Source organism: Anarhichas minor, unplaced genomic scaffold (assembly GCF_050575085.1).
Source record: "Anarhichas minor isolate MPS153535 unplaced genomic scaffold, ASM5057508v1 ptg000032l, whole genome shotgun sequence".
Lineage (NCBI taxonomy): Eukaryota > Metazoa > Chordata > Actinopteri > Perciformes > Anarhichadidae > Anarhichas > Anarhichas minor.
Window position 1 is genome coordinate 1,758,156 of NW_027466478.1, and position 21,313 is coordinate 1,779,468.

The 21,313-nt window shown below is 41.0% G+C and overlaps 1 protein-coding gene across 6 annotated transcripts in view; it reads left to right on the forward strand.

Moving 5' to 3' along the window:
• Positions 1–4,812: 4,812 nt before the first annotated feature.
• The window catches only part of znrf2b (zinc and ring finger 2b), a 70,396-nt gene continuing 53,895 nt past the window's right edge, over positions 4,813–21,313 (forward strand). For 2 of the 6 annotated variants that reach the window (XR_012957584.1, XR_012957583.1), the window contains exon 1: positions 4,813–4,901. Coding sequence is in view for 4 of the 6 variants with exons in the window: in XM_076105376.1 (XP_075961491.1) it covers positions 11,910–12,300 (391 nt within the window). In the remaining 2 variants the exon portion in view is untranslated. Of the gene's footprint in view, positions 4,902–11,038; positions 12,301–21,313 lie in introns of those variants that run through there. The other 4 variants (XM_076105376.1, XM_076105373.1, XM_076105375.1 and 1 more) reach the window with 4 other exon arrangements.

The following is a 21,313-nucleotide window of genomic DNA, read 5'->3' on the forward strand; positions in this document are numbered from 1 at the left end:
TCAATGTAATTAACACAATGACAAGAACCAGTCACATAAAATGTCAAGCATGACAAATCAATCCAGCAACACTGCAGCGCTAGAGCGCGAGCCATTCATATTATTCATAAAAACTACACGATAGACAAATGAACAGTTACTGCAGATGTAAAAAAAAACTAAAACAGTTTGTCACTTACCGAATGCTGTTCACTTAAAGAGTTAAAGAATTTAATCCCAGTACATTGTTTCAGTTCCAGTAAGAAGACCTTCTCATGGACGAATAGACCGCGACCGGCCGGCGTGCGTGAATGAACACCAAACGAACGTACGAACACCAGCCGGCGTCCGTTCGGTGCGCATTCGGCAAACGCCGGCCGGCGAACACCGGAGCTCCGTTTCCCTGCGAACGTGTTCGTTGATCTGTAGATCCACTCGAGTTTCTCCAAAAGTTTTCAAAAGCACCGTAGTGTCCTGCTGTGCTATGGTGACGTCAGGTTAGCTGAGCTAACTGAGCTGCACGTAATGCTGACGTAGTTGTAGGCCAGCTAGCAGGCTCTGACACGTCAAAGAATACACCCAACATGTCAAACTAAAGATCTGATTGGTTGAAGACTATCAACAATATCGTCCCCATTCACTTAAACTGCACATGGATGCACTTGTGAGTCTGCAGGCCTCGGGCCTCTCTTCTTACCTAGAGACATAGAGGTGAAATCTGTGAAATCTGATTGGATAAAAGTTCTACTTAAAACAAGCTGCACTGGAAGCAGAGCAACTGAGGAAGACAGTAGCTGTGCAATGAGAAAATAAGATAATGGGAAAAAATGTTTTTATAAATTATAATACGTGTAGTGTATTTATGAAAAGATATTAAATTATAAAATAGTTTGTGATTCTGTTTAGGCCAGCAGAGAAGGCCTTGCAGGCCCTGACAGCCCACCACTGCTCAAAGATGAGTAGTTCAGCCCCAGAGTGTATAGTAATTAAAAGTTCAAGGGGACCTAGCTAGTGGCCCTCAGGTGAGCTGAGTTGGAGACTCCTGCTTTCGGCTACATGAAACTGTTTCATGGTCGCAATCTAACACAACAAGATTGCTAAGTTTTTCAAAGAGCAGTCATGTAAAACATGCAACATTAGTAAAATAACATTTTACATTTGGTGTATGCTGTAATTATGCAAATTATAATTATGATTATAATAAAGTCAAATTACTGAAAGAAGTAGAATATTGTGCAGAATATTGTTTGACTCCTGCTTTAATTCTTATGTTGAGTAAAGTAGGCTAAACATGTTATCTGTAACACTATCAGCCAAAGATCAACACAACACAAAGGCTTATTCTTTGTTGGGTGTATTGAGTAGAACTCATAGCAGTTATTTTTACATCAGTGTAATACCTGACCTCATAGTCTACTCACCTGCAGCTGCATTAAGAGTTAGATGATTGTGAACAGGTGTATAAATCTGATCTTTAGTGTTTGAGTGTTGTAATACTTTGTGACATGGACACAGCCGCTAATGTTGGGTACTGTTGACGGCTTCTTTTGTCCTGGAGTGTCTGAACTGATTTGATTAAAGCAACACTGCCATCCAGTGGTGTGTAGGAGAGAAACATGAGATACCATGAGATTCTACAAGTAGGTGGAATCTAGAGAAGAGGGCCAGGATGAAGAGACAAAGAGAGTCAAGTGAAACCATATCAAGATAAGGATACACTGACACACTGACACTCTAAACGCTTTTTTTTCAGTAGTCTGCAGTTTAGATTTGTTGGCAGCAGGAAGTAGCCTACATCACGATTTCCCTACATTTGACTGCCCTCCCCCAAACCCTCCTGCACAGAATGCCTAACAAAGCCTGACTGTTGTGTGTCAGAATGTTCTCCATGGCTCTGATTTGATTAGAACAAAAGGATGAAAAGCAATACTATGATTGCTGGTGCAGGATTTGTACAGTGGAAAAAAACCCAATTAATTACAATAGTCATATACAAATGAAATTTGACATCTGTTTTCAACCCATCCTCATTATTAGGAGCAGTGGGCTGCTGTAAAGCGAACGGGGAGCAACTTGTGGTTCAGTGTCTCACTCAAGGACTCTGGGATGTTACTTTGGTTTACCCTGAGTTCAGGCTTGTGAATACTTTCAAATATTTCAGGGTTTTCACTTAACCCCTGTACTGCTCAAAGTAAACTCCACTTAGTCATAGGAAGTGCATTTGGAAGTAAATTTAGCATATAAACCCTGGTATCCTCGTTTGAAACACAGGTAAAGTTTCTGTCTTCCAAAAAAGGTTCCTGGTCCCTTGGTAACGTTCCTCCAGTGGAAACCCCAATTAAAGCTTGTAGCCAGAGTCTATGAAAGTCCACACTTACATGTCCTTCTTAAAACTTGATCCAGAGGAATCAAAATGGAAATAAAAAATGAACTGTAGTCCAGTTAATGCAGTATTGTGTGTACTATCTGGGCCCTTCTTTGTACTTATCTACTTCTGATCTGTCTGTATGTATATAATCCATAATAACTGTATAAATGTGCAATCACTGGTCACAAATTATACTTATTTTTCCTTAAATGTAGGAAAAGGTGTTTTTTTTCACACAAATTGGGAGTATTAGAATAAACTCCTATAGATGAAAACTCATAAACAATCCAACATAGTCAATCCAACTGTAACAGACAGATGTCTTTTTGGGGTTTTCTGTATTCTCCCCTAATGGCCAGCAGTGTGGATTCTGGTAGAGTTCTGTCAGGTACTTTATATTAATATCCTTCCTAATAAAAATAGAAAATACAATAGCAAATAATATATGAATGTCCTCATTATTTTATACTGGGAACATTAACAGTAGTAAATACGACTTGAGATTGTGGCTTGAAAGCAGACACATATCAGATTTGTGATGCCTGAATGATGTAATGTTTAGTTGTGCTTCAGGCTGGACAGGCCATCCATGATGCAACCTGAAGTCCTCCTCAAAGTAAAGGTGTGCTCTACGGCTGATGAGGTGAGAGATTTGAAAAGATTTATGGACCTTGAAGTAGCACGGCTCTATTTTGGTCAAAGAATGGGATCAGTGTGGGAATGACGATTCACAAAGACCTGATTCCACATCTCTACAGATGATGAAATGCTTGTTTGTTTAATGTCTCCCTGAGACCTTGATCCTGCTTCTCCAAACGCTAGTTGTCTGCTTTAAAATGAGGCCTCATCGTTAAATATGAGTAAACAGTATGTTTCCATCATGAAGCTTTGTCCTAAACCAACAATTTGTAAATTTAAATTTGCGCAGATGACAGATTATCCTCTTGGGAGCATTAATATTTGTTCATATGTTCATATGCCTTGTTGAGATATTTCAGTCTGGACCACACTGCTAGTGGCTAATATTGACTTTGTAATTCGTGTGTTTTAATAGTTGTATATTCATATCTAATAAGCTTTGTACAAGTACCAAATGATTGTTGATACCAACTATTGACCTGCCCATGCCTATTGAACAGTGCACAATGGCTGTGGTTAATGTGGAATGGTATTCATATCAGGGAATTTAACGATACATTTTCAGTGTCTATTCTTTGTATATTCACAGCAGTTGTTCATATAAACCACTAGTCTGAGACATTGTCTACAGCTTAAAAAGGTGTAAAATAAAATTTGGTGATGATTAATGGTTTTTGTGTTAATGTAAGAGCAGTTAAAACAGACCGGGAACACTAAAGTAAGGGGGGAGAAACGAACACGACAGGAGGGTTAACCGCTTACAAGCGTATCCTCATAATTCTCACAAGGTGGGGGTTTAGCCAACTGTTGGTTATATTCATTCAATCAAAGATTACAGTAGTGGTTGTTGCAGAGACACCTGGTGGAGATCTGCACTCTGAGTACACCTTTCTAGTTACATATTATTGCAGGTTGAGTTAAAGGAGCACTGTTTAGCATTTAGGAGGCTCTATTAGCAGAAATGGAATATAATATTAATCAGTATGTTTTCTTAACTCATAGGACCCTAGCCCTATTTTTAAGCCTCTGCTCGAAAATTGCATAGCCATACTCAAGAGAGTCCCCAGCTCTAACTACAAGGTCTATTTTAATAATTTTGATGCTAGAATACTGGTAACACTTGTGAGATGTGTTGAGTTGTGTAAATATTGTGTATATGTTACTGGTTAATAACTGATACACTTATGGCACAGCTCAAATTGAAAAATTTCTAGGTTCGCCTGAAAAAAAGCACTTGTATTGAACATTTTTTTTTTTAAATAATGCAGCTGCAAGCCTAAAAACATGCCACAGTCATAGAACAACACGTTTTACATGTCCCCACAACATATTTTACTTCGATTGAGTGAAGCAGGCCAGCATAAATGGTCATAAAAATCAACATTTTGATTTTCGGAACCAGCTGTTGCATTGCTGTATATTGCTGTATATATATATTGCTGTAATTTTATATACTATATAACTAAATATTAACTATATATTCACTTTTCTTATCACTAAGAGTGTTCAATAATCCTAATAAATCAGTTTGACACCATTTTGAATAATGTTGAGCAGTTATGATGTGTCATATCTGTCATTCATAACAATAAATGGCTCATAATGTGTGTCTATGTGACCCTGGTAAGGCCGATTTACTTGTGTGACACATTTTTAGATGCGGGATAGTCCAACGGGAGCCATGCAGGGGTGTTTGATCGTATCCGGGTCTGTTTACTGACTAAAAATCACAAAATGCTGGGCGAACCCCCCTCTCTACATGGATTGCTCCACCCCACAGAATCGTCTGCCATTTTGTGATTCATTCCGCCAGCGCATTGATCTCACTCACAGACATGCAGCAGAACATGGCGGGCATAGCTGTGCAGAAATCGGCTCGAATAAATCAGTTTTTCATCGCCAAAACCGTCAAAACGTAAGTTTTTTTACCCAATTTTTTTTCTCGTGACCTGTGGCTGATGTTGGCATGCATACCCATAACTTTTGAATGGTTTGTAATGGTTTGTAATCATATCAATTTGTTTGTGATTTAAAAACACTCTGCACCAGATTCCAACTACAGGAAGCAAAATGAAAAGGACTGAAATAAGTACTGACGTGAAGGCAGTTGTTGACAATATGTGGTGAATGTAATTGCACAAACAAGATGGTAGCAAAACAAAACCATGCCAACAGAACACCACCTGAGTGGAGCGTGTTGTTCGTCACTTAGAAACATCAGGATGAGGAGTTCAGGAGGAAGACCATGAAAGTAGCGCGAGGCTCTCTGCTGTTATTGACGTTGCTGCGCTGCTGACGTCAGCCGACGCTGAACGTCCAAACCTATCAATTTTCCATATATATACTACAAAAAAAGTCCCTTTTGATTTCACAATAAGAGCATGACTTCCGTTCTGGAGAATGATTTTAGAGATCAGGTTGCCCAGAATATACAATATTTAAAGTGCCCAATGCAGTGAAATTGTTACATAAAATAGTAAATTTCTGATGCAAATTGCAAAAGACCTTATCAAGTTGTACAAGATGGAAGATTCCTATAGTTAGAAATTTGACAAGGACACTTAAACTGAAAATATAATTATAATAATATAAATATAAATGAGTATACCGTCTGGAGCAAAGTGTGTCATTAAGTTGTTATGCAATGAAAGTTGCAGTTTAAATGAACTTTGTATCATGTAACGTTACAAACACACTGTAAATTCTAATATCCAGTGTTTGGACAAAGCAGCAGATTGAGCTCGAGCCGGCTTGACTTAACTTTCATTTACCAGCCATGTAGATCATCTATCTGTTTTCCAGAGTGTTTTTATACATGAAGTGTTTTGAAGTTCCTTCAGTCAGCTGCCAGACACTAGACAGGTTCAAATGGTGTGAAATATTATTCATTGCTAGTTTGTATGTATATGTTTTTTCGATATGATGATATGGCTGCATTGTTCATTACAGGGTTAATTAACTTTAGTTGCCATGCATACAAGATGCCATACAGTACAGATGTATATATGGCATCTTGTAGGGGCCTACAACAAGATAACTCAGAAACATCATCAAAAAGTTGATTTATTTCACTAATTCCATTCAAAAAGTGAAACTTGTCTATTATATTCATTCATTACACACAGACTGATATATTTCAAATGTTTATTTCTTTTAATTTTGATGATTATAACTGACAACTAAGGAAAATCCCAAATTCAGTATCTCAGAAAATTTGAATATTACTTAAGACCAATACAAAGAAAGGATTTTTAGAAATCTTGGCCAACTGAAAAGTATGAACATGAAAAGTATGAGCATGTACAGCACTCAATACTTAGTTGGGGCTCCTTTTGCCTGAATTACTGCAGCAATGCGGCGTGGCATGGAGTCGATCAGTCTGTGGCACTGCTCAGGTGTTATGAGAGCCCAGGTTGCTCTGATAGTGGCCTTCAGCTCTTCTGCATTGTTGGGTCTGGCATTTCACATCATCCTCTTCACAATACCCCATAGATTTTCTATGGGGTTAAGGTCAGGCGAGTTTGCTGGCCAATTAAGAACAGGGATACCATGGTCCTTAAACCAGGTACTGGTTGCTTTGGCACTGTGTGCAGGTGCCAAGTCCTGTTGGAAAATGAAATCTGCATCTCCATAAAGTTGGTCAGCAGCAGGAAGCATGAAGTGCTCTAAAACTTCCTGGTATACGGCTGCGTTGACCTTGGACCTCAGAAAACACAGTGGACCAACACCAGCAGATGACATGGCACCCCAAACCATCACTGACTGTGGAAACTTTACACTGGACCTCAAGCAACGTGGATTGTGTGTCTCTCCTCTCTTCCTCCAGACTCTGGGACCCTGATTTCCAAAGGAAATGCAACATTTACTTTCATCAGAGAAAATAACTTTGGACCACTCAGCAGCAGTCCAGTCCTTTTTGTCTTTAGCCCAGGCGAGACGCTTCTGACGCTGTCTGTTGTTCAAGAGTGGCTTGACACAAGGAATGTGACAGCTGAAACCCATGTCTTGCATACGTCTGTGCGTAGTGGTTCTTGAAGCACTGACTCCAGCTGCAGTCCACTCTTTCTGAATCTCCCCCACATTTTTGAATCGGTTTTGTTTCACAATCCTCTCCAGGGTGCGGTTATCCCTATTGCTTGTACACTTTTTTCTACCACATCTTTTCCTTCCCTTCGCCTCTCTATTAATGTGCTTGGACACAGAGCTCTGTGAACATCCAGCCTCTTTTGCAATGACCTTTTGTGTCTTGCCCTCCTTGTGCAAGGTGTCAATGGTCGTCTTTTGGACAACTGTCAAGTCAGCAGTCTTCCCCATGATTGTGTAGCCTACAGAACTAGACTGAGAGACCATTTAAAGGCCTTTGCAGGTGTTTTGAGTTAATTAGCTGATTAGAGTGTGGCACCGGATGTCTTCAATATTGAACCTTTTCACAATATTCTAATTTTCTGAGATACTGAATTTGGGATTTTCCTTAGTTGTCAGTTATAATCATCAAAATTAAAAGAAATAAACATTTGAAATATATCAGTCTGTGTGTAATGAATGAATATAATAGACAAGTTTCACTTTTTGAATGGAATTAGTGAAATAAATCAACTTTTTGATGATATTCTAATTATATGACCAGCACCTGTATATGTTTTATATGTCGGCGCCAGTAAATAACCAGAAAGCAAAAGATATGTCATTGAGAAATGGTGGGGGGGGGGCTATCTCATAGTTTGTCCTCCAGAGAGCACTGACAGGTTTTCTTTTAGCCACATTCACATTCCAGATTCTGGCTCATTGAGTATGAAAAAAGAGTTGCATACTCTGGCTCCATGCATTTCTCATTTTATAACAAATAACAAGAGCCACTGTGTCTCCTGCCATATAGAGATTTACATTTTGCATCCAACTTTTTGATTATGAACAATTAAATATGTAAAATTACACATAAATACTGAATATATTTTAATAGATGATAGCAAAAGTTGAGCCTGCTTCATGGATTCAATTTAGATTATGACTGGAAGTGTTTTGTTCATGATGTTCATCTAGAACCGATCTTTAACTTTTGCTATATATATTTATATATATACACACACATATACACATAATTGGTGAAGTGAAATGAGTCAAAGGAAACTTGATTCAAAAAATTCGAAATGACAAAAAATTGTGAAAAGTGGGGCATGCACATAGACTGGGCGTGCGTAGATATTCCTCCTCTATGTGTATGACAATGAGCTCTGTGTGAGACAGACTATTTCCATTGAATGATAGACCACTGTGGGTGAAACTCTTTGAGCTGCCACATAGTAAAGTATTTGGTCTAGTGAGTTGCCGTGAGGGGAATCAGACCTTAGCGTACATCGAAAAACAATTTGTTCCACAGTTTCAATTACCTGGCGGAGTTTTACTGATTACCTTCAAAGGTCATATCATTAAGTAAAGTTCACCTGTGTGTAATCTAAGTATCACATAATCGGTCACATGATCTAATAGGGCACCATTAAATCCATTATTACAACCTGGAAAAAATATGGCACGATAACAAACCTGCTGACAGAGGACCAATGGTCACGGAGCAGGTGAGGAGGACATTAATCAGAGAGGCAACAGAGAGACCAAACATAACCCTGCTGGGGCTGGAAAGCTCCACAGTATCTGTCCATAGTACACTCCACAGGGCCAGAAAAAAGATCCAAAACATGTTTGGAGTTCACTAATGTGGGGCACTCTAAATGTGTTTTCTTGTGACAGATCATGTGACACTTATTGCGCACAGGTAGACGTTATTTAACTGATGATGTGAATTCTAATTAGGTAATTGGTACCACCAGATCTTATTCAGGGACTTCATAACAAAAGTGATGAATATTGTATAATATATATATATATACCAATCTTTTCATTGGACTTCACCAATTTATACTATTTTGTGCAGGTCCATAACATACATAAAACATAAAAAGGTTACATTACATTACATTACATTACAGTCATTTAGCAGAAGCTTTTATCCAAAGCGACTTACAATAAGTGTATTCAACATCGGTTTTCGAGAGAACTACTAGTCACCAGAAGTCATAAGTGCATCTCCTTTCCTCAAACAAGCATCTAAGAGCATAAACCAGAGCCAACGTACAGTGCAGAAACAAACGAATGCAATAAGTGCCACAAACTAATAAGAAAACAATAAGTGCAATAAGCCGCGACCGGGTCGATCGGCCGCAGGGACCTCTGAGCGACGGGGCAACCAATCGCCCCGAGGCAGCAGACCGAAGTGGTCGGGCGGGGGTGTAGGGCTTGACCATGGCCTGGAGATAGGAAGGAGCTGTTCCTTTCACTGCCCTGTAGGCTAGCACCAGAGTCTTAAACTGGATGCGAGCTCTTACAGGTAGCCAGTGTAGAGAACGGAGAAGGCAAGCGGGGATCGGGTCAAGGGAGCACGTGGTGGGACGGTTAGATGTAACAAGGTTGAGGACCTCGTTAGGGGAGAGGGGAGCAAGATAGGATAAGACGGGGCATGGAGAGGGGAGGGAGAGCTGTTGGGGAAGTGCTGGAGAGGATGGAAAGGGACCAGGGGGCTGAGAGAAGGAGGACCTGATATCGTTTACCTTCTTGTCAAAGAAGTTGGCGAAATCGTCAGGGAGAAGGGGGGAAGTAGGAGGAGGGGGTGGGGGTTGGAGAAGTGAAGAGAAAGTTTCAAAGAGTTTTTTAGGATTGGAAGCAGAGGTTAGGATTTTGGAGCGGAAGAACTCAGCTTTAGCAATAGAAAGAGTGGTGGAAAAAGTGGAAAGAAGAGCTTGGAAGTTAAGAAGGTCCCCATGGAGTTTGCCTTTTCTCCATTTTCGCTCAGCCTCTCTTAGGCTCCGTCTGTCAGTACGCACTGAGTCCGACAGCCATGGGGCAGGTGGGGTTGGCCGTGCAGGCCTGGAGGTGAAGGGACAAAGAAGAGGAAAGGGTGGAGAGGAGAAGGTCAGTAGCAGTATCAGGGGATAGGAGAGAGAAGGATTCAGGGTCAGGGAGAGCAGAAGTAACAGAAGAGGAAAGATCAGCCGGAGAGAGGGAGCGGAGATGACTACGGGTAGGTGGAGGAAGTACAGGGGGAGAGGAGAGGGAGTAAGACATGAAATAGTGGTGAGAGAGCTGGAGGGGAGTGACGGAGAGGTTAGCAGTACATTACATTACAGTCATTTAGCAGACGCTTTTATCCAAAGCGACTTACAATTCAGAGTCTATCACATTTCTACACCGTAGGCACAGCTACGGGAGCAATTTTGGGGTTAAGTGTCTTGCTCAAGGACACATCGACATGCGACTAGCGGAGTCGGAGCTCGAACCGCCGACCCTCTGATTGAAAGACGGCCCTGCTATCCACTTAGCCACAATCGCCCCTAGAACAGTAGAACAGTGTCTAGTGAAGATAAGATCCAGCTGGTTGCCAGCCTTGTGGGTGGGAGGAGAAGAGGAGTGGAAAAGGTGAAAGGAGGAGAGGAAGGAAATAAGAGGTTCTAATTTATCAGTCTGGATGTTAAAGTCTCCGAGCAGGATGAGTGCTGAGCCATCGTCATGGAAGTGCGAGACTAATGTGTCGAAATCTTCCAAGAACTCACCAAGAGGCCCCGGAGGGCGATACACAACAGCAATGGTGAGCTTGACCGGATAAGTGACAGTAACCGCATGAAATTCGAAAGAGGACGGGGAGAACTGAGGAACCGAGACAAGAGTGTATTTCCATTTTGGGGAAATTAGCAGGCCAGTACCACCACCCCGCCTCGCAGCTCTGGGAGTGTGAGAGAATGAGTACACTTCTGGACAGGTTGTCATGCAACAGCATAGGAAAACCACCAAAGGGGGGCACTAAAAGTACATTGGCTCCTGTCATTTAGTTTGAAGTAATTTCATCAAATATGATGTAATCACCATCAGATGTGTGATTAGGATGTGGCCCATATAACGTGTCTTACTATGATTGTTGATCTTGAAGAAGGCCCGAGGGCCGAAACCTCATCTGAATACCTTTCTAGTATTAAAATATTTTCATTGTGAACATATTAGCATGCTGACAATATCTTGAAGCAGGGCTTTGCAGCCTCACAGAGTCGGTCAAGTGTGGATGTAGACTCTTGGTTTGTTCTGTGAAGTGAACTGTTCTACTCACTATATCAGATATCGCTCAGCAGTACCACGAAGTACACACTTCAAAATGGGGATAATAAGTAACAACAATTCCAAATTCTAACAAAACTAAAACTTAAAATTCGAACTTCTTTAGTTGTATTTACCTTCTTCAGCTTGGTGGAGATTGGGAACTGTGAACGCTGCCTATATGAAACACTGCAACGGCTTTATTTTGAAACTTCTCAACGGAAATGCTTGTGAGCTCAGCTAGCTAGCTTGACAGCTAGCCTGCACCGAGTCTCCCTCCTGCCGCTGATGAAACGGTTTTGTGCGGGGCTTTCTCCTCCATCACTTCCTTCCTTTGAGCAATGCGTTGTGAGGCGGGGAGGTGTGAGGAGCCCGCTTCTTTACTCTGTCATGCTGCTCAGGAGCCATGGCGGAGCGGACACTGAGGAGGAACCAGCGGTCGGAGCTCAGCGGGTCCACAGCGGCGGCTCAACCGAGGAGGGATCAACGTTACCTGCGGCACAGCCACAACTACCGCTGACGGAATACAATGGTGACGGCTTCTAAAGTTTTACACACGTCGCTAGCTTTTGTCACAGCTAGCCGGTTTAACTTTTCACCCACTGGCGTTTCCTAAATATCGACGGGATCATAGCGACGCAGAGTTAGTTCTGCTTTTCTTTACCTCCAGCAACGTTATGTGTGCCCTGTAAAGCCATATGTCTCGGGCGTAAATCTGGCGCACTGTCCCGCAGTGGCTCATAGAGAGCCTCTTTAATATTTCAAAGCCGAGTCACTGGAGGTTCCCATGGGGGCAAAGCAGAGCAGCCCGGCCGCTAATCCAGCTGCCAACGGACGGACCAGAGCATACTCCGGCTCGGACCTGCCCTCTAGCTCGTCCAGCAACGGCAGTAGTGTCAGCAGGACTACCGCCGGGGGTGTGAGGTACCATGCGTACAGTGCGTCCGGATCCTCCGGAGCCTCGTCCAGCACAAGTCAGCACCACGGAGCCAGGGCCAGGTATGTGGGGGGCTCCGGGGCCAGACCCCAGTCCGGTATTAATATTCCGAACAGCAGCGGAGCCTACAGCTCCCAGGAGTCCGGCGGCAGCAGCCCGGAGGAGGCGGACAGGGGGCACGAAAGTCCCCGACTGTTGATCGGATCACTACCAGCTCACCTCTCGCCTCATCTGTTCGGAGGTAAGAGGGACACAGCTCAGCGGTTCACTGAACTGGATCCACACTGACACATGGCTGGATGGAGCCAATGTTACCAATATGTGGTTTAGATATTTCATATAGTTTAAATATGATAAATATATGATTTCTAATCAGCTGAGTGAGTACCAAGTTAACAAACACAATTTGTTCTAACAGCTGAATGAAATGTTACTCAAATGAATGACTATTGAAATGATGAGGATCGATTAGTCACGTGACAGCGAAGAGAACAACAGCTCAACGGGCCACATGAACATCTGTGGGCACTAAATGTAAAGGTGACAGAGCAGGGTCCTAGCTAGGTGCAGAGCTCATATAGCTATATATATATAGCTATCTATATATATATAGCTATCTATATATATATAGCTATCTATATATATATAGATATCTATATATATATATATATATATATATATAGATATCTATATATATATATATATATATATATATATATATATAGATATCTATATATATATATATATATATATAGATATATATATATAGATATATATAGCTATATATAGCTATATATAGATATATATAGCTATATATAGCTATATATATAGCTATATATAGCTATATATAGCTATATATAGCTATATATATAGCTATATATAGCTATATATATAGCTATATATAGCTATATATATAGCTATATATAGCTATATATATAGCTATATATAGCTATAGCTATATATATATATAGCTATATATAGCTATAGCTATATATAGCTATATATAGCTATATATAGCTATATATAGCTATATGTATATATAGCTATATGTATATATAGCTATATATAGCTATATATATAGCTATATATATATATATAGCTATATATAGCTATATATAGCTATATATATATATATATATAGCTATATATATATATATATATAGCTATATATATATATATATATATATATATATAGCTATATATATATATATATATATATAGCTATATATATATATATAGATAGCTATATATATATATATATAGATAGCTATATATATATATATATATATATATATATAGATAGCTATATATATATATATATATATATATATATATATATATAGATAGCTATATATATATAGCTATATATATATATATATATATATAGATAGCTATATATATATAGCTATATATATAGCTATATATATATAGCTATATATATATAGCTATATATATAGCTATATATATATATATATAGCTATATTTATATAGCTAGCTATATATATATATATATATATAGCGCTATATATATATATAGCTAGCTATATATATATATATATATATATATAGCTATATATATATATATAGCTATATAGATAGCTATATATAGCTATATAGCTATATATATAGATAGCTATATATAGCTATATAGCTATATATATAGATAGCTATATATATAGCTATATATATATATATATATAGCTATATATATATATAAAGCTATATATATATATATATAGCTATATATATATATATATAGATAGCTATATATATAGCTATATATATATATATATAGATAGCTATATATATAGCTATATATATATATATATAGATAGCTATATATATAGCTATATATATATATATATAGCTAGCTATATATATATCTATATATATATATAGCTAGCTATATTTATATAGCTAGCTATATATATATATATATATATATATAGCTATATATATATATATATATATATATATATATATATATATATAGCTAGCTATATATATATATAGATAGATGTGTGAAAAAGTGTTTGCCCCCTTCCTGATTTCTTATTTTTTTGCATGTTTGTCACACTTAAATGTTTCAGATCATCAACCAAATTTAAATATTAGACAAAGATAACACAAGTAAACACAAAATGCAGTTTTTAAATGAAGGTTTTTATTATTAAGAAAAAAAAAAAATCCTCACTTGTCAGGCAGGTCCTATTTAAGTGATTTCTTGATTGAGAACAGGTGTGGCAGTAATCAGGCCTGGGTGTGGCTAGAGAAATTAAACTCAGCTTTCCAAAGATGTGATAAACCACAGTTAATTTATGTTTTAACAGGGGGGGGGCGATCACTTTTTCACACAGGGCCATGTAGGTTTGGATTTTTTTTTTTTCTTAATAATAAAAACCTTCATTTAAAAACTGCATTTTGTGTTTACTTGTGTTATCTTTGTCTAATATTTAAATTTGTTTGATGATCTGAAACATTTAAGTGTGACAAACATGCAAAAAAATAAGAAATCAGGAAGGGGGCAAACACTTTTTCACGCAACTGTGTGTGTATATACTCACCTGTCTTTTTTTTATATATATATATATATATATATATATATATATATATATATATATATATATATAAAAGACAGGTGAGTTGTGGTCGCATCAGGTCTACACTTCAGTTTTAGAACCGGCTATTTGAAGTGCAGCAGAGCCAAAGGTAAATAAAATGCCTGATATCTGAGATATTTCTGATCACATTTATTCGTCAGCTTTCATATTTATTCAAATAGTTTTACATTCAAATTTCATCTAAAATCAAACTCTGACTTGTCTAACCATGAGATGGGGAACTTTGAGTTGTCGGTTCCAGAACAGCTGATCAGAGTTTGTTCACTCTGAATTAAGCCATCATCAATGGAGCTCTGATACAACGATTCACCATGGCAACAGGTAAATAACAGGCAGAGCCTCCATTGTAGTCTAGTGGACGTAGAGATATTAATGCATGTGGACTGTGCACATTTATCTTTAAACAAGAGCCGTAGGGGGAAAGTGTCAATGGGTGAAAACAAAAGTTTCATTCAGTATTTACATTTATAATATATTTGTTCAGCTTTTATCTGACGGGGATAAAACACGAGAGTCAGATAGCGAACAAATATAATGAAAGATTAAAGCATATATAGATCGAGAGACATGATCCAGTGATAATATGTTTGATGATTTAAAGGTTCAAATCCGGTGCATTTTTTTAATGTTAGACATCATTTTTGGGTCTTGACTCCACAGCCTTCAGTGACTTTATTTCATCAACAAATGAAGTTCAATACTGTCACTGAAATGCTGTTAAAACAAGACCTTTTTAGAAAACTACATTCTACAGCTGCTCACTCACTATTCTAACGATTTTGTTCCATCAGTGATGGCAGACATCAGCTGTGTACACAGAGTCACGATGGGTTACCATGGTAACAGATCTAGAGATTAAGTTACCTCTCCTTCTGGGCCTAAAAACCCAGAGTGTCCCTCATCTCAGGGAGAGTATCTCTAAACCCACTTTCTGAAACAGGGCCCTGTTTGTGGTGCCAGCCGCCGGCTCAGCCTTCCTCATGTTGAGAGCCGTGTGGAGGCAATCCCTTAATCCAGGGGTCGGCAACCTGCGGCTCCGGAGCCGCATGCGGCTCTTCAGCCCCTTCAAGATGGCGCCGCAGATGGCAGCCTCGGTACTGCGCTCTCTCGTACTTTTTCTGTTTTTGTTCATTTGTCTTGTTTCCAGCTCTCCCTCTCTGATCACATTCAGCAGAGAGGAACTCTTAAACATCCGTCTATTCACTGGCCAAACTTTTTCGCCGCATCTCATCGAACCAGAGAGTTTTTCAGAGATTTTAGTTGGGGGAGCAGCTGCTCTACTCGGAATTTATCGGAGACGCCGACGAGGGAAGCGAGCAGGAGCGCTCGTTAACCTGCGCCGACGGGGACTCAGAACTGCGCTCCCGTCAATTCACCTGGCGAACGTCCGCTCTCTGGCTAACAAGATGGATGAGCTGCTGCTCCTCAACAAAGCAAACACGGACTTTAGCAGATCCGCCGCCCTGTGCTTCACTGAAACCTGGCTCGGTGAGCACATCCCGGACAGCGCACTACATCTGCCGGGCTTCCAACTCCTCCGAGCGGACCGCGTAACGGCGCTGTCGGGGAAAACGAGGGGAGGCGGAATCTGCTTCTACATTAATGAAGGTTGGTGTACTGATGTCAGTGTTAAAGGAATCATGCAGCCCTCACCTAGAAACACTTTTCATAGACTGCAAACCTTTTTATTCACCGCGGGAGTTTTCCTCGTTCATCCTGGTCGGTGTCTACATCCCACCTCAGGCCTGTGTGAGCGAGGCTCTCCAACACCTGGCTGAGCAGATCACCAACACGGAGCACAAACACCCAGACTCCCTGCTCATTGTTCTTGCGGACTTCAACAGAGCAAACCTCAGCAAAGAACTGCCTAAATACAGACAGCATATTAAGTGTAGCACCAGGGACAAAAACACACTGGACCACTGCTACACTGTCATAAAGAATGCATACCGCTCACTCCCCCGTGCAGCTCTGGGACTCTCTGATCATTGTCTGGTCCATCTTCTCCCGACCTACAGGCAGAAATTAAAATCTGCAAAGCCTGTGGTGAAGACTGTGAAGAGATGGACCAACGAGGCAAAGCTGGAGCTACGGTCCTGCTTTGCCTGCACTGACTGGAGTGTTTTCGAGGCTGCTGCTACAGACCTGGATGGGCTCACTGACACTGTGACATCGTACATCAGTTTTTGTGAGGACATGTGTGTGCCGAATAAAACCTTCTGCACATTCAATAACAATAAACCCTGGTTTACTGAGAAACTCGGGCAGCTTCGTCGGGCCAAGGAGGAGGCCTACAGAAGTGGGGACAGGATCCTGTACAACCAGGCCAGAAACACATTGACGAGGGAGATCAAGGTAGCTAAGAGGAGCTACACTGAAAAGCTGGAGAAAAGGTTTTCAGCCAACGACCCCTCGTCAGTTTGTAGAGGCCTGGAAGTACTCACGAACTACAGGAGACCATTCCCCCCCCCCCCCCCCCCACTGAGGCCAATCACCGACTGGCTGATGACCTGAATTGTTTCTATTGCAGGTTTGATAAGCCCACTTTCACACCCCCCACCATCAAACAACCACCTACACCCCCTGCCTCCTTCTCACCTCTTCCAACCGACCCCCCCACCGGCACTGAGGTTCTGCGAGGAGGATGTGAGTCGGCTCTTCCACAGACAGAAGACCAGGAAGGCACCAGGCCCAGACGGTGTGTCACCCTCCTGCCTGAAAGTCTGTGCTGACCAGCTGGCCACCATCTTCACACAGATCTTCAACCGATCACTGGAGCTCTGTGAAGTACCCTCCTGCTTCAAACGCTCCACGATCATCCCGGTCCCCAAGAAATCCTCCATCACAGGATTGAATGACTACAGGCCCGTCGCGCTGACGTCTGTGGTCATGAAATCCTTTGAGAAACTGGTGTTGACCCATCTGAAGGACATCACAGGGCCCCTGCTGGACCCCCTGCAGTTTGCCTACCGTGCAAACAGGTCGGTGGATGATGCAGTCAGTATGGGACTGCACTACATGCTGCAACACCTTGACTCCCCAGGGTCATATGCAAGGGTTCTGTTTGTGGACTTCAGCTCAGCGTTCAACACCATCATCCCAGCAATACTCCAACCCAAACTCTCCCAGCTCACTGTGCCAGCCTCCACCTGCCAGTGGATCACTAACTTCCTGACTGACAGGACGCAGCAGGTGAGGCTGGGAAAAATCACATCTAGCACCCGGACTATCAGCACTGGCGCCCCCCAGGGTTGTGTGCTCTCCCCACTGCTCTTCTCCCTCTACACCAACGACTGCACCTCAGAGGACCCAACGGTCAAGCTCCTGAAGTTCGCAGACGACACAACGGTCATCGGCCTCATCAGGGACGGTGATGAGTCTGCGTACAGACGGGAGGTTGAACAGCTGGTCCTCTGGTGTAGTCAGAACAACCTGGAGCTAAACAAGCTCAAAACTGTGGAGATGACAGTGGACTTCAGGAGGAGCCCCCCAACACTGCCCCCCCTCACCATACACAACAACACTGTGTCTGCTGTGGAGACCTTCGAGTTTCTGGGATCCACAATCTCCCAGGACCTGAAGTGGGCCTCCAACATCAACACCATCTGGAAAAAGGCACAGCAGAGGTTGTACTTCCTGCGCCAGCTCAAGAAGTTCAACCTGCCTCAGGAGCTGCTGATCCTGTTTTACTCAGCCATCATCCAGTCTGTTCTCTGTTCCTCTATCACTGTGTGGTTTGGATCAGCCACCAAACAGGACAGGAACAGACTGCAACGGATTGTCAGGTCTGCAGAGAGGATCATTGGTTCCAGCCTACCCTCCATCCTGGACTTGTTCACCTCCAGAGTCATGAAACGGGCTGGAAAGATCTCTGCAGACCCATCACACCCTGGACACAAGCTGTTCCAACTCCTCCCCTCTGGTAGGCGCTACAGGGCTCTGTACGCCAAGACCACCAGACACAGGAACAGCTTCTTTCCACTGGCCATCACTCTCATGAACAATAAATAAGTTATACTGCACTATTACCACCACTTATAATTCATGCCATTGTCTATAGGTTTATGTTCACATGTGTATATATATATATATACTGTATATACACTTTTTCTCTTGAATATATATTTATACTTATATTGTATATAGCTAAATGTCTATACCTACATCCGTTCTACTTTTCTGCTGCCCTTTTTTATTCTTTATATATATATTGTCTTGTTTATTGTAAATTGGTGTTTGTACATTGAGAGCGGAGTGGAAACCGGAGACAAATTCCATGTATGCATAAGCATACATGGCCAATAAAGCTGATTCTGATTCTGATTCTCTGTTGCGGCTCCCCGAGTCTACATCCACACTAATACGTTTTCGTTTTAAACGATCTCCGTCCACACGGTGTTTAGGCATCGTTTTCTAAATGATCTCCGTCCAGACTTAAACGCCTGAAATCGAATATCCCGTGAGTATTCATGTACACTGGGCATGCGGATGGGTAAACAGGAAGTAGATTAGTTGCTCAAAGCCGTTAACAGAACTTCAGACGGCCGCTCCGTAGGGCTGATAACGCCGCTGGACACGCTGCTCGCTAATCGCTCCAATAACAGCTGCTTCATCTGCAGAAATGCAGACTTTAACTGAACAACAGCTGCTAGTAAAGACAACAAGGTCAGTAATACCTGACCTTAAATAAAAATGTTTTTATATTTTGTCAACTAAAATGTGCATCACATCCTATTACTTCGCTGTCAGGCGCCTTTCCCTGCAGGTGGCTAATCATGATTTGCAGACCCCCGCCCTCGGTAAACTATCAATGGATAAATCCAAAAACAGAAAAGTTGCAGAGGAAAATAGAGTTTAATTCTGCGTGGACGTATTCATTTGATTTCACTGCCAACGATGCTGGCTTACCTGTATGCTTGATGTGCAAAAAATGTGATGTTGAAAGACACTTCCAGAACAAACACACAGCATTTGCTGAAAAGTATCACGCTGTAGATGATTTCTCAACTGCTGCAGCAAACTCTCCTCTTCATAAGAGTTTGATATTGTTATAACAGGTAAAATTGCAATAAAATGTCAAGAATTGTCTTAATTCTTGTTCTATATTTTCATAAATACAACAAACTATAGTTTTTGTATATATAATCTAACTATATATACAACTTTATAAGCTGTGATATCAAATAGCTTTTGCAGCTCCAGACGAATTTTATTTGGTGGAAAATAGAGCAAAATGGCTCTTTGGATAGTAAAGGTTGCCGACCCCTGCCTTAATCAGAGATGTGTTCTGAATTAACCTTTTAACCTGTGATGGAAGGGGATGCTGGAAAGAAATGCAGCAGCGAAGAGTGAAACCGTCTCTATTTTTGGAGAAATGCAACCCAACATCACGCTCCGGTGGCCAATCATGTAAGCGGTGATCCAGAGCTGTGCAACACAGCCATGAGACAACAATAGAGATTCATCACCGTGCAGTAGTTTGGTGTTAACAAGTTCCACTCCTGCACAACCTTGTGCTAATCAACACCTGATGTGCTGTGAATGCAGCTTAAGATAGGCGTGTGGTTAACATTCTTTTGAAAATGCTAGGACAAGTCCCACACACACATTTAGCTCCTAACAGTATTCTGTGTGTGTGTGTGTGTGTGTGTGTGTGTGTGTGTGTGTGTGTCCTGGGGTGTCTAGATATCAACTCACATGTGATATGTAATATGTTCATCATTCCACTGTCCGCTTAGTCTTACTATTTATTTTAGCATATTTCATTAAGCACTTCATATCAGTGTGCATGCAAGTATGACCTAAAACAAACACATGCACAGTGCACACATACAGCAGGTTGTGTACACAGGTTGGTAATGTGAGGGAGTCCAGACATAATAATTAACTCAACTCTTTGGTTTCCTTCCTCAGTAATGGTGTATCAGGGATGAATCAATAGTGAGCACACACACACACACACGCGCATGTGTGTGCAGCTTGTGTTAGCTGTGTGGTGTTGTCTGTTAGTGTTGTTGGTGTTGGATCTTAATTTAACAGCCTCAAAAATCTGATAAAGGAAATACAGTAAAGCAGCTTCTTAACATTCAAGACAACAACTAACTGGATAGTCAGTGTGCTGAATGCTGATGATGCACCAAGCCTGAGAAATGCACATTAAGGTTCACCTGCACCGATCAATCCTACACAACAACCTGAGGAATAGCCAAACTAGTCCTGTGGATCTCTGTGAGTGTGTGTGTGTGTGTGTGTGTGTGTGAAAGTGAGACAGAGGGAGACACTGTGTGTGGTGTAGCAGTTGTCCAGTTGATTTAAGGCGTGTGTTCACTACCCTCTCTTAAATCTAGTGGTATCTATCCAGCTATGAGATTGAGATGCTTTTGGTTTTTATCTGACCAGGGTTTGAGGTCTCTGTCTCTAATAGTTATCTATCCACACAGTGACTATGGAAGTGAATAGCGTTTGCTCAGCTGTGATATAATCACAACATACGTGAGCTGTCGTGGGCTATTACTTTTATAAAACAGGTCATCAAGTATGGCACTATGAAAGTTATAGACACATTCCAATTTCAAAGCTTTTCTTTATTAAAGTTCAAAATGAAATAGTACACTAGCGCTACCATATTTATTT